The following is a 13,771-nucleotide window of genomic DNA, read 5'->3' on the forward strand; positions in this document are numbered from 1 at the left end:
ACTTCCCCACCTAATTAAAATGCCTTAGTCTTGTCTTCCCCAAATGCTGACAAGCTCAAGGCTCTTTCAGTCCTGCAGCCCACACTGGTCTCGAAGATGAAGAAAGAACTCCCTTGTGCCAGCATTGTGAGAAAGATTGGGGATACAAACCCAGGTGAAAGCCTGTGTGGAGATGTGATGAGTCTTCTTCCTGACATTTAATGATTCTCATTATAGTGGGACCACCTCTCCAACAGATCCACATCCCTTTACCCTTCCCAAATAGTTTCAGCAACTGGGACAAGGTGTTCAAGGACGTTATCCTAGGGGAGCCGTTATCATTGAAACTACCGCCCACCCAAAGTCAGTACACCCTGCACCACAGTCAAGGTGTGCACAGGTGAAAGGCGTGGCCACCTCCAAAGGTGGGTATGAGGTCTTTCAGCCAATGGATGTCACCATGTCTGAACTGGAAAGAGGAATGGCTGGCATCCAGGTAAAGAAGGTAGAAATGGAACGAGATAGAAGTAGGCCAGCCTATGCAGAGTCTCAAGGAGGAGAAAGGATGACCCATTTGGGATCCCAAGTTCCCAGAAGAGCCAGTCAAGGAATGTGCCTAGGTAGACTGCAGACCAGATTCCAGCATTCCTTCATTTCTTCTTCCTTGCTGTTTTCTACTTGTACATGATCACATTCTTCGTTTTTTTCCATCTGTGATTGAAATGTAGTCAAATGGGAGGTGCTTTCTATTCTAAAAATGTCAACCCAAACCCGCTATCATACCAGTTGACAAGTTGTTCTTGGCTCTCCCTGGAGAGACAACTGGACGGGATGGGGATGGACACTGGAGGCCATTCTCTATCCAGAGAGGAAGGCTGTGCTTCAATTCCAAGAGGTCAGGGGCTCCACGTCTTGCTTTGTTTTTTTCTTTTCAGAAAAAGCAAGTCGCTTGGATTTGTGACAAGAGAGTATAATATTTTAAACAGCCTTAATTCAAGAGAGAAAGGGAAGGAAGGAAAATGAGGAGGGATAGAAGGATGGAGGGAGGGAGAGAGAGAGAGAGAGAGAGAGAGAGAGAGAGAGAGAGAGAGAGAGAGAGAGAGAGAGAACACTCAAGCCTACCAGACCAAATGGAACATGGCTCGGGCTTGCCACTTTCTGTTTAAAGGTTCCAGGGAAATGCCGCAGTGTATTTCTGTCATTGCTCTGTTTATTGTCCCCTAACAGCCCTTCTTTCCTTGCTTTCCAGAAAGAGATGACAACCAGGATGTGTCACTAACATCCCACCTCATCTACCGGAAGAAAGGAACAGTTTCTCCCAGGAGTCCCCGTGGGACAGGAAGTGGCCCTCTCTGGCTGAAATGATCCTTGCTTCCAGGAGCAGGAAAGCTGGAGCCCCACAAGGACTTCCAAAAGATGTCTCCTATCCACTTCGTGTGCTCTTAACCCTCTAAGTGCTGCTAGCCAGGGCCTGTGGGCCAGGCAGACCACAGCATGAAGGACCAGCCTTGACCCCTTAGGCTGAGGATAGTGCAGGAGCGGCCGCTGCACTTCCAACCACGTCACGCATGTCTGTGGCCTGCCCCCTAGGCTTCACTGGAACTCAGGTTTTGAGACTGAGAGTTTTTTGGTTGTTCTTTTTGCTTTATGTCTTATCAGACTTCTTGACTAACGTCTCTGTCTTTGATGTTTCTAAGAACCAATCAAATTTGGGGACTCCCATATATAATACCATTTTCCTGTCCCACCTCTCCTTGAGTCCCTGCAGGCCCAGGTTCTGGGCCTGTGGCTTAACCTTGTACGGGGCTTGAAGCTGGGAGGGGCCTGCAGTTCTGTTGGCAGCATCCATGGCATTTCCCTCGTGGGCGGTTTCACCAGGGACCATCTGATGGAGGGCATGATCTGTGCCCCAGACAGGCCATTCATCTGCTAACCTCTGGGAAGAGTCTGGAAATAAACTGGTGCGTTACCAGTTTGCCCTGGTCAGGATGGATTTTAGTAGCCACAGTCCAGCAAAGATATACTTTCCCATTTCCCACAAGAGAGAACTAAAGTCACAAATGACCACTGGGGTCCTTGAGCCAGATTTGTGCAGTGTTTGTTCTTTATTGAGGAGTCCTGGCTGACCAGACATTTTATAATGTTAGGATTTCAGTGACAAGACTGTTGATATTTGGTACGTGTAGATCAATACACTTGACCTGTAGCCTTCCCAACGTGACCCCAGAGCTTCTGAACTCAGCCGACATTTTCCCTCCTCCCTAGTCTCCCTTCTTCTATTCCTGTTTTCCCTCCGTCCTCCCCATTCCCTCTCCATCTCTTCCTCAATCTCTCCTCTCTCTCATCTCCTCTCTATTCTCTACTCTGTGTGTGCGTACGTGTGTGCGTGCGTGTGTGTGCACGTGTGTGTGTGTGTGTTTTTCTCTTGCCCACTGTCCTTCCATCTCTATGTTCTAGGAAGACACAGAGTTGATTTCTGTGCAGTAGGTGTGCTACAGTTGCTAAGGTGTTCCTCAAAGCCAAGGCGTCCTTCCGGCCATCAGAATAACCAACCGCTCTGTGCAAGCTCCTGCTTTTGGAAGCTTGAGGAAATGAAATGTTGCCTTCTCTGATTCGTTCACAAAGCTGTGGTTCTGACAGCTTGACTAAGAAGTACTCATACTTCCCATGACGTTTGATTTTTAATAAAGTATCTGTTGGTGGAGGGAAGTAGATATGAATGTATTCTTGCAGTTAATGTAATAACAGAAGACGACCAAGCTAATCTGATGTTACCTAGTATCTCTAATATGTTAAAGCCATCTGTGACTGCCACAAAATCCTAGAGAGCATAGCATCTTTGCCTAATGATGACAAGGCTGACTATATGGAGTACATAATGGGACCATGTTTAGGACAACCCTTACTTCCCGTCTCGCGGATGCTGTCTTACGAAACCCAACACTGCTAACGTCTTTTTGTTATTGACTTGCTCTGATCTACAGGAACTTTTTATTTTCTCCTGAAGTAACCTTTAGAGACCAAGATAGGCCTAGAAGCATCTGGCTAAGGGTCTAGAGAAACAAAGCCCTGACTCCCTGACCTGTGCAATACAGAGTAACACAGTTCATGGCTGTGCGGGATGGTGACAATGAGAAATGGTAGCCTTGGCCTTGAGGTCTCTGCTGCTTTGTACCTTGAACAACTTACAGGGCTCATGCAGTGAGAGGATGAATAAGTGCCTGCTTTTCAGTAGTGCCTAGCCAATGAGGAAGCCTGACACTAAAAACATTTGACATTTATTCCTAATTATTTTCTCTCAGTTATTTGTGTATGTGAAATTTCTATCCACCTTAAAAAATCCATTTTTTTTTAACTTCTTAGAATGGTTTTCTCTGGCTTGTATTGTTAATTGCACTAGTCCACTCTTGGAGGAAAGTCTAGTCAATTGCTCTGCTTTTTAGAAGGATGAGGTGTTCATATTTCAAAAAACTTTGTTTGGCTGATTCTAAAGAAAAATCTTCTTGGGCTGTTTTGAAGCCTTTGGCCTAACCTTATCCTCCATACGTCTGTATTGTGAACAGACGATCCCTGCAGCCCCTGGGATAGCTCAGGCCTGCTTCTGTCTTTTAACCTTCTTCTTCCTGATTTTCTGCATTTGTTTTAACTTCAGGAAAGTTCACAGTTGAAAGATTGCGAGCACCCTATCCTTTAAGTGCAGCAAGTGTTAGCGTATCACCTCGTTTCTTTCTCACCACAAAACCAAGTTACAGTCATCATAAAGCTTTGAAATACTCTGTCACCCCTCCTGTTAGTAATGAGGACATTATCCTATCCGTCTTCAGTGGCATCAGCTCCAAGAGCCTGAAATGGATATTCAAATTCTGCCTCAGAAGATTCTTTGACGTTGATTTGCCTTTAAAAAAAAATCTAGGATGTAATCAAGAACTACACATTTTATCTAAGTGTCACTGTCTTCATTTCCATTGATAGATGATCATTTCCTCTGTGTGTGTGTGTGTGTGTGTGTGTGTGTATGTGTGTGTGTTCTGTCTTTAGTAATGTATGTGACTGGCATTCCTGAAGAACATAAGCGCTGGTTTGTTTATGGGGTGTGCCCATATTCTGGAGGCAGTGATGAGGGTAACAATGTTCACAGTGATGAGGGTAACAATGTTCACAGTGATGAGGGTAACATTGTTCACAGTGATAAGGGTAACAATGTTCACAGTGATGAGGGTAACAATGTTCACAATGATGAGACACCCTCCTTGCATCATGTTAGAAAATGTGAGTGTCCAATGGAAGACTAATCAGTGGGCTCAGGGTTAGCTGCCTGGACCAATCAAGTTGCATAATTCGTCGTTACGCTCTGGGATTCAATACACGCACCATTTATAGAATATGAAGCTCCACATGTCTACTTCACTTCTTAGTGTTATCAGAGGTCCCCTGACCCCAATGTTAAATCCCTTGCCATGGAAGACGAAGACGTGTAAAAGGAGTCCAACCTTTCCACTTAAGATGAAAAGGAGCAGGAATTTTTCATTTGCAGACAATACATATGAATGCTGATTCATGGGCGTGTGATGATCCTCCAGCCAGAGGCAAAGTCCGTGCGTGTGTGCGTGTGTGTGTGTGTGTGTGTGTGTTTCCTTTAGTGATTTCCCATTCAGACAGACCCATAGTTTCCTCATTGAGCTCAGCTCATGTATTATGAGACAGTGTCTCTTTACATAGTTCTGAATGTCCTGAAACTCATTGTGTAGACCAGGCTGACCTTGAACTCACAGGGATCATCCTGCCTCTGCTTCCTGAGTGCTAGGATTAAAGGTGTGTGCCACCATATCCAACTGCTCATATGTTTTTGTTGAGGGTGAGGTGACTACTAATTATTTGGGGGAGGCAAACATCTTAACTTTCACAGCAGGTTGTGCCTCTCCAAAAGAGGTGATTAGGAATCAGATTTTTTTTAAGATTTTGATAATTTGAAATAAAGAACATATCCACAAGTCTAGGCACACTCTGCGGTCACAAGCCTTACATTTTTGTCCTAATAGATATTGATATCAAACATCTAGTGAGATATCTTCAATTTGCCTTCTGGGGTAACGGTTTAAACTGGGGTCACACTGGAGAAACAGAACCTTAGTTCTTCCATTTCTGTCCCCCAGTGACCTCCAAGCCCCTCATCCAGGCCTCCTTTGCCTCTTACTTCCTACTGTGTTCAGCCAAATCGTGACAGAGGGACCAACGCTCTTCCTAAATCTAGACTAAATTGCGGATCTCAATTCTTTTTCTGCTTCTTAGGCTGTTGATCTTCTCTTCCTTGAATGTTTTCTTATTTCTTTCCTCAGAGTTAGGATGAATGGAAGGAACTTGAGAGATCCCTAATTCATCCTTCCTATTCCCCAAACATGCCGCAACATCCCAGGTAGACCCTGCTCTCCTTTTACTGGTATCCAGGCTTAGAAGGTCTACAGAACCCTCTGTATGACCCACATGACGTCACAGCCATGGAAACTTTCCATCCAGCCCGAGCCAGCTAGTCCCTTTGAGCTCCAGCCTGTCAGGAAGGTCCAGGGACTGGACAGCAGCATCAGTAAATGCTAAGTGATGAGAGTTTCGTTTGCACGGTCATGAAATGTCCGAAGACCAGTGGTCCTTCAGCCTGCCTTCTCAATCGATGCAGTTGTGGCTCCTCTCAGGTGCTTTGCCATCCTCCCACTAAGAACTAAGCTAGAAGCTCCCTCCCCCACCCCAAAAGCTCTCCCTCTGTCTGTGTTATAGACACTGCACACTGTGAATCTGATAAGCATTATCGCATGCCTTCTCCAGACCCTGCTGTGTTTTCCCTAGACTTGGCTATAAGAGAAATCTTTGGGTTTTCTTATCTATTTCCTTTGACCATAGGAAACTCTAACTAGGTTATGTTGAGCAATTCCAAGTTTCCTTTCTCCCTGCTTTTAATATCCTTCATCATAACACACTGGATTTGGTTGGAATTTTCCTTAGCTGGAAAACATTAAGGGATTTGATTTATGCTGGTCCACGCTTAGTCAGTTCATCATCACGGGTGAAAACACATAGCTTCCAATAATCCCTCGGCATGAGGAAAAGAACGCAGCGTGTCTTCAAGAGATGGCAAAGACATCATTTGGGTAATATTGTCATTCTGGCTTTGATTATTTTGGTTTTGAAGAAACTAGTAATTCCTGTCTGGTTTTAAAAATGTTTAGCAGAAAAATTTTATAACAAGCTATTTTCCTCTGGGCAATATTAAATATGGGTAAAAATTTTCAATATGTAAAAAAATGTGTAATGTAGAAGATGAATCTTTTTTAATGAAGTGAGCTATTTTACTAGCTTCTAGTATTCTGCTTTCAAAGTTTTCCTGCCTCCTTTTTAAGTACATCTGAAAAATGTTAACTATATTTCCATTCCATTTATGATTCAGCTAAGGATTTGGCTGTAAGAAAACAGGCTAACATAATTAAATCAATTAGAAGAGCTAGATATATCTAAAGAATATTTATGAAATTTCTGTGTGAGCTTAAGGATTCAAATGTCATGAATAAAAGCTACATAGCCACCTTCTAGTCTGTCTTCTTTCTGTGCCAAATGTATGTAACAGATAGTTTGTCAGTCTGCTGTGTTCCAGGAAAGGGTCAATAAAAGGGAAATTGTTAATTTTACAAAAGCTAGTTCAAAATTTGTTTGAACGCCCACATGGACACATTTGAACTCTAGCTAAATCCCTTTATCCTGTTACAGTTTTCCAATAAGACATTAAGTATATAGTTTAGCTTTCCAGCATATTAGTGCCCTTATGGAAATTTTCTGACCATAGAATTTAATATTAATTTGATGATGATCTCATATATAAAGATGTCATGCTTCACCTCCAGGACTTGGGCCTGACTGGGGCGCTAAAGAAAGGAAGAATAGATACACTCACAGATAGAAAGACTGCAAGTGGGTAGACAGACCACGTAGACTGGGCTCTCTGGTGGAGAAACCACAGCACACCGTTCCAGAGAGTTAGAGTCTAGGATAGTGAAGTGAAAGCAGATCAAAAGGTGACTCCAGCAGCTGGGAGCTCACACCTTTTTAGATTATATCTCTCCCTTCCTTTCTTCCCTCCAAGCCTCCCACATAGATATCCCCTCTCACTCTCCTTCAAATCCATTACCTCTTTTTTGAATAATTGTTATTGCATGCATATATATATGAATAAACATATATACACACACATATATACTATATATATATATATTCCTAAATATAACCTGTTCAGTCCAGTGTTATTTGTGTTTCCAGGACTGACTATTTTGCACCGGGCAGCCGATTGGTGAGCTCTTCCCTGGGGAAGACCACTTCCAGCCTTCTTCCATTGCCTACAGTTCTTTGTGGAGCGCTGAGTGAGCCCTGTGGGCTTGTCCTCATCCACTTAGGCGTGTCCATTACTGCCGTCCTCATTTAGCTCACATTTGGGCAGTCATGTTGGTGATACTTCACCGGCATAAACAGAAGGCACAACTCACGGTAACAACCTGATCCTCCCACCCGCTCTGAACAATCTTCTTGCCCCTTCTTCCACAGTGTTTCCTGAGCTTGAGAGTCAGAACTGGGGCTCACAGCTGCATACTGATTGGCTGTGGTTTTCTGTAGTGGTCTCCATCTGTCACAAAGAAAGCTCATTTGGTGAGGGCTGAAGACTGCACTTATCTGTGGCTTAAGGACAAATGTTTATAGATTGTTGCTACAGACTGTACTGAATTATTAAATTAGTGGTTTTAGATTCTCTTCCAATAATCATGACTTCACTAGCGCTAGCCTACTTAGCGAGGCTTTCAGTACCAGGCACGATTGCCCTCTTGTTGAGCAAGTCTTAAGTCCAACTGGAGAGCTGGTTACCGCTAAAGTAAAGTATGTGAAGGGCAACTGCACCCTTAGGGTGATCATGCCATGCTGGCCATTGATGTGGTTCACAGTTCTCATTGTGTAAATGTACATTTTCTTTATCCATTCTCTGGTTGAGGGACATCTAGGTTGTTTCCAATTTCTATTATGAATAAAGTTGCTATGAGCACAGTTGAGAAAGTGTCCTTGTGGAAGGGTGGATATATGTGTCCTTTGAGTATATGCCCAGGTGTGATATAGCTGAGTTTTGAGGTAGACCTGATTCTCAGTTTTCCGAGAAACTGCCATATTGATTTCCAAAGTGACTGTACAAGTTTGCACTCCCACCAGCAATGGAGGAGGAGGAGGAGGGAGAGGAGGAAGAGGAGAATTCCCCTTGCTCCACATCCTTTCCAACATGAGCTGTCACTTGTGGTTTTGATCTTAGCCATTTTAACAGGTGAGATGGGGCATCTTATTTATACCACCCCAAGGGGCACAATTATGGTTATGAGTTCTAAAATGTGAGGGAGTTGCCCAGCTGAGTTTGCAGGACCATTAAGATGTGACATGAGGATTCCATGCATCGTTTTCAGCTTTGGAGACAGAGGATAGATGCTATGCTCAAGAACTGTGGGAAGGTCCTAGAAGCTAGAAGTAAAAAGGACCGGACTCTTCCCTAAAGCCCCCAGAGGGGATGCAGCCCTTGATTTCAGCCCTGTGAAATCCAGTCTGGACTTCCGACCTACAGCAGAGGAAGATGGCAAATGTGTACAAACGACAGCTGTCATTCATTGTGGGAGCAAAGTGCAACTATGCTAAGGGACTATGGCATGATTTTATCTGAAGTGCGTAAAAGATAGTTTTATGAAAATTGTGGTGGTTTGAATCAGAATAGTCCTCACAGATTCACATATTTAAATGCTTGGTCACCTAAGAGTAGTGCTATTAGGAGGTGTGGCCTTGTTGGAGAAAGTGTGTCACTGGGTGTGAGCTTTGAGGTTTCATATGCTCAGAACAGGCCCAATGTCTCTCCTTCCTGCCTGCTGCCTGCAGATCCAGACGAGAACCCTCAGCTCCTTCTCCAGCACCATGTCTGCAGCCCTTCATGACAGTAATGGACTAAAACCTCTGAACTGTAAGCTAGCCCCAATTAAATATTTTCCTTTATAAGAATTTCCATGGTCATGGTGTCTCTTCACAGCAATAGAAATTTGAACTAAGACAAAAATTTTAATAAATATATTGTTCTAATACTACATATCAAATGTTCATTAGTAGGCTTACTTGGTGTAAAATCCATACAATTTACAATGAATTCATGTGAACACTGATTTACATAAATCTGAACTATTAATTTTTTGGTATTCAATAAATCTTGCTAGATAATTTCATGTTAATAAAAATGTGTTCTTATATCCTGTGCCCTTCTAACTGCCAATATTTCAAACATATTACATATAAATTTGCATACATGCATATTTAAGGCTGGTGTGAAACACTTGCTATTGTAAACTGAATTTAAACAACCCCACAACAGACAGAGGGCTGATATCTAAAATATACAAAGAACTCAAGAAATTGGACACCAAAAGAACAACATAATCCAATAAAAAAAATAAATGGAGTACAGACCTAAACAGAGAACTCTCAACAGAGGAATCTAAAATGGCTAAAACACACTTAAGGAAATGTTCAACATCCTTAGTCATCAGAGAAATGCAAATCAAAACAACTCTGAGATTCCATCTTACACCTATAAGAATGGCCAAGATCAAAAACACTGATGACAACTTATGCTGGAGAGGTTGTGGGGAAGAGGGAACAATTATCCATTGCTGGTGGGAATGCAAGCTGGTACAGCACCTTTGTATGTCAGTGTGGCGATTTCTCAGAAAATTAGGAAACAACCTTCCTCAAGACCCAGTAATACCACTTTTAGACATATATCCAAAGGATGCTCAATCGTGCCACAAGGACATGTGCCTGACTCTGTTCATAGCAACCTTGTTTTTCATAGCCAGAATCTGTAAACAACCTAAATGCCCCTCGACCGAAGAATGGATGAGGAAAATGTGGTACATTTACACAATGAAGTACTACACAGCAGAAAAAAATAACGACAGCTTGAATCTTGCAGGAAAATGGATGGAGCTAGGAAACATTATTTTGAGTGAGGTAACCCAGACACAGAAAGACAATTATCACATGTACTTACTCATAGGTGGTTTTTAAACATAAAGCAAAGAAAGCCAGCCTACAAACCACAATCCCAGAGAACCTAGACAACAATGAGGACCCTAAGAGAGACTTACATAGATCTAATCTACATGGGAAGTAGAAAAAGACAAGATCTCCTGAGTAAATTGGGAGCATGGGTACCTTGGGGGAGGGCTGAAGGGGGAGGGGAGAGGCAGGGAGGGGAGCAGATAAAAATATAGAGCTCAATAAAAATCAATTAAAAAGTTAAAAAAAAAAACAAAAACTGAATGAGCAGTCCTTGAAATACCAGTTGTTGTACTTGCTGATAGGAGACATTCAACACCAGAGATCTTTTTGGTATTGTTCTTTGTTCTATGATGTTCAATGCTTTTTTAAAAAATGGGGTGTTAAATGGTCTAATTTGGGGAACTGAAATTTAAACATGGGGAATGTCCTTATTGAAATACCTGCTGATTATGGAATCAGCAAGTTAAACAATTTAAAAAGCAGATTATTTCTCCATAAATCAAAGGTAAATTCTTGCCATAAGTACAATGACAACTTTTTTGGGTTATACTGCTTTTGTCAAGGGCCTTATCCTGATCCTGAGATGAGGTTCTAGATGATTCAGTCTGTGGTCTTGTCTTGTTCCTGATTTCAGTAGGATTGCTGGGAGGCTGGGAGTTTCTCTCCATTTAGTTTGATGTTGGCTGTTGGCTTGCTGTATATTGCCTTTATTATGTTTAGGTATGTTCTTTGTATCCATTCTATCTCCAAGAACTTTTTTTTTTTTGTTTTTTTTGTTTTTTTTGTTTTTCAAGACAGGGTTTCTCTGTGGTTTTGGAGCCTGTCCTGGAACTAGCTCTTGTAGACCAGGCTGGTCTTGAACTCACAGAGATCCGCCTGCCTCTGCCTCCCGAGTGCTGGAATCTCCAAGAACTTTATCATGGGGGTTGGACAGATGGCTCAGCGGTTAAGAGCATTGCCTGCTCTTCCAAAGGTCCTGAGTTCAATTCCCAGCAACCACATGGTGGCTCACAACTATCTGTAATGAGATCTGGTGTCCTCTTCTGGCCTCCTGCAGACATACACACAGACAGAATATTGTGTACATAATAAATAGATAAATAAATCCTTGTTTAAAAAAAACATTTTAAAAAGGACTTTATCATGAAGGGATGTTGTATTTTGTCAAAGGTTTTTCAGCATCTAATGAGATCATCATATGTTGGTTTTTTTTTTCCTTCAGTTTGTTTATATGATGAATTTCATTGACAGATTTTCGTATGTCGAATCATCCCTGCATCTCTGGGCTGAAGCCAACTGGGCCATGGTGGATGATTTTTTTGATGTGTTCTTGGATTTGGTTTGCCAGTTCTTTATTGATATTTTTCCATCAATGTTTGTTGCGATGTAAAATAGTTCCACACTAGCCCAGAATGGAGTATAACACAGGTTTATTTATTTGGGGGCAAACTCACAGAAAGAGTAGAGATTTGCAGTCCTCTGTATGCGCTGGGAACTAAAACCGAATCCAGCAGTTAGGGGCTCACGAACGCCCCTATGTCTGCATGTGTAGTACATAAGACCACGACCCCAGAGAAGTTAAGTAACAAAGTGAACCCTAAGAGAAACACACATAGATCCCCCTGGAAAGGGGAAATGGACAAGATCTCCTGAGATTGTCCTCTCTCTTAACAGCCGTGCCTTCACCACCAAGTCTCTCCAGAAAGTCTAAGTTCAGTCGACAAGCCATTGCATTCACAAATGAGCTGCCCTTAATGGGGCCTTTTCATGCTGCTAAGGGTTCCCATTAAATGGCCCCTTCTGTCATTGCCTGATCACTCTTGCCTTTGTTCTCAAATGCCAAAACTGTATCTTCTTTCCGTCAGAAACAAGACATCTAGCTCTCTGTACATTTTCAGTCTTGGCAGGTACAAAGCGTGCTGCGCCAGTTCAGGGCCACTAGGTGGCAGCATGTTTCTTTACAAACTGCTTCGCGGCGGCTCCTAAAAATTCATTTTGGCGGGTTTTTTGTTGTTGTTGTTGTTGTTGTTGTTTGTTTTGTTTTTTTGTTTTGTTTTGTTTTGTTTTTTGTTCTTAAACAGTATCAGGTGCCCCGACTCAGAACTAGAGCTGGTACAGGCTCATTGTTCTGCTCAACTTTAACTTTCTTGCCAGCATTTCTTCCATCTTCTGGAACATTCTCTTTTAGGGTCTTAGCTTGGTGAGCTCCGTTTTCAGACTTGATGGATAACCTCTTGATCATTCGTCCTGTCAACATACCACAGCAGCCCGTCACCTTCAGCAGACATTCCGGTGACTGCCAGCTGGGTAGAGGAAGCTGACGGGAAAGAACAGCTTTTCACATGAGCCTGGAACACTGTCTCTTGAAAATCCACGCACGCGCCGGGCGGTGGTGGCGCACGCCTTTAATCCCAGCACTTGGGAGGCAGAGGCAGGCGGATCTCTGTGAGTTCGAGACCAGCCTGGTCTACAGAGCTAGTTCCAGGACAGGCTCCAAAGCTACAGAGAAACCCTGTCTCAAAAAAAAAAAAAAAAAAAAAAAAAAAAAGAAAATCCACGCACGCACTCAGGGGGTGTGGCACCAAGATACCTGTCATGGAACTGGTCTTTACAGACCACAGACTGAATCATCTAGAGCCTCATCTCGGCATCAGGATAAGGCCTCTGACAAAAGCAGTATAACCCCAAAAAGTTGTCATTGGTACTTATGGCAAAAATTTACCTTTGATTTAATCTGTTTTTTAAATTGTTTAACTTGCTGATTCCTAAATCACAGTGAAAATTTCATTTTTGCCTATAGTTCAAGTAGTTTATAGCTTCATGGTATACCTGGAGACTAGCCAAATTCCGGCTGGTTCGTCTCCCTCTGGCATGCAGGTATTACAGGCTTGCTCGTCATTGAGTGTGGTGATACCATTGGGTCCCTGCTGGAGGGCACAGTACCACAGTCAGTTTGTCGGGTCACATCCACATCCCTCCCAGGCTGGTAAGAAGTAGCAACCACCATCAGATGACTGAACGGAGAAAGGATTAACTTGGGCTTATGGTCTAAGGGGCTACAGTCCAATGTGACAGAGAAGGCATGGCAGAAAAAGCTTGTTTACATCTGGGTGAATCAGGAATCAATCTCTTCCTTTCTTTTTCTTAGCTCCCTAATCTTTCTTTACAATGTATACTTTCGCCGGGCAGTGGTGGCCCACGTCTTTAATCCCAGCACTCGGGAGGCAGAGGCAGGCAGATCTCTGTGACTTCGAGACCAGCCAGGTCTATAAGAGCTAGTTCCAGGACAGGCTCCAAAACCACAGAGAAACCCTGTCTCGAAAAACCAAAAAAAAAAAAAAAAATGTATACTTTCTATAATTTTTAGGCAAGCCCATTACAGTGGCAACCTACCACCCCCCTCCAAAAGATAATATTGGCAAATTTTAAACACCACACTAAGAGGCCTGATATGTAGGAAAGTCACTGACCTTGAAGGGAAATGATATTACTACGTTATGATTGGTTTGTTTTCGTCCTGGGAGAAGCTGCCACAAATAGTTATTTTTTAAAGTAACACCTAGAAAATGGCTTAATGTGTAATTTTACTGGAATCGAACGTTTTTCAAGAATGTAATTAATATGTTGTTCCAGGATCCGTAAACTAAGAAAGTCATAACTGTTATGACTTCCAGGATGTCCT

The 13,771-nt window shown here is 42.7% G+C and overlaps 1 protein-coding gene and 1 pseudogene across 3 annotated transcripts in view; one reads left to right on the forward strand and one right to left on the reverse strand.

The window, feature by feature from the left end:
* Mob3b (MOB kinase activator 3B) overlaps positions 1 to 6,511 on the forward strand; it is a 168,218-nt gene extending 161,707 nt beyond the window's left edge. For 2 of the 3 annotated variants that reach the window (XM_057790925.1, XM_057790926.1), the window contains exon 4: positions 1,229 to 6,511. In XM_057790925.1, coding sequence (XP_057646908.1) covers positions 1,229 to 1,258 — 30 coding nt within the window. In that variant the 3' untranslated portion in view covers positions 1,259 to 6,511. The remainder of the gene's footprint in view (positions 1 to 1,228) is intronic. The other variant, XM_057790927.1, reaches the window with a different exon arrangement.
* Positions 5,882 to 12,988, reverse strand: LOC130888279 (putative E3 ubiquitin-protein ligase UBR7; annotated as a pseudogene).
* Positions 12,989 to 13,771: the final 783 nt, after the last annotated feature.

Source organism: Chionomys nivalis, chromosome 16 (assembly GCF_950005125.1).
Source record: "Chionomys nivalis chromosome 16, mChiNiv1.1, whole genome shotgun sequence".
Lineage (NCBI taxonomy): Eukaryota > Metazoa > Chordata > Mammalia > Rodentia > Cricetidae > Chionomys > Chionomys nivalis.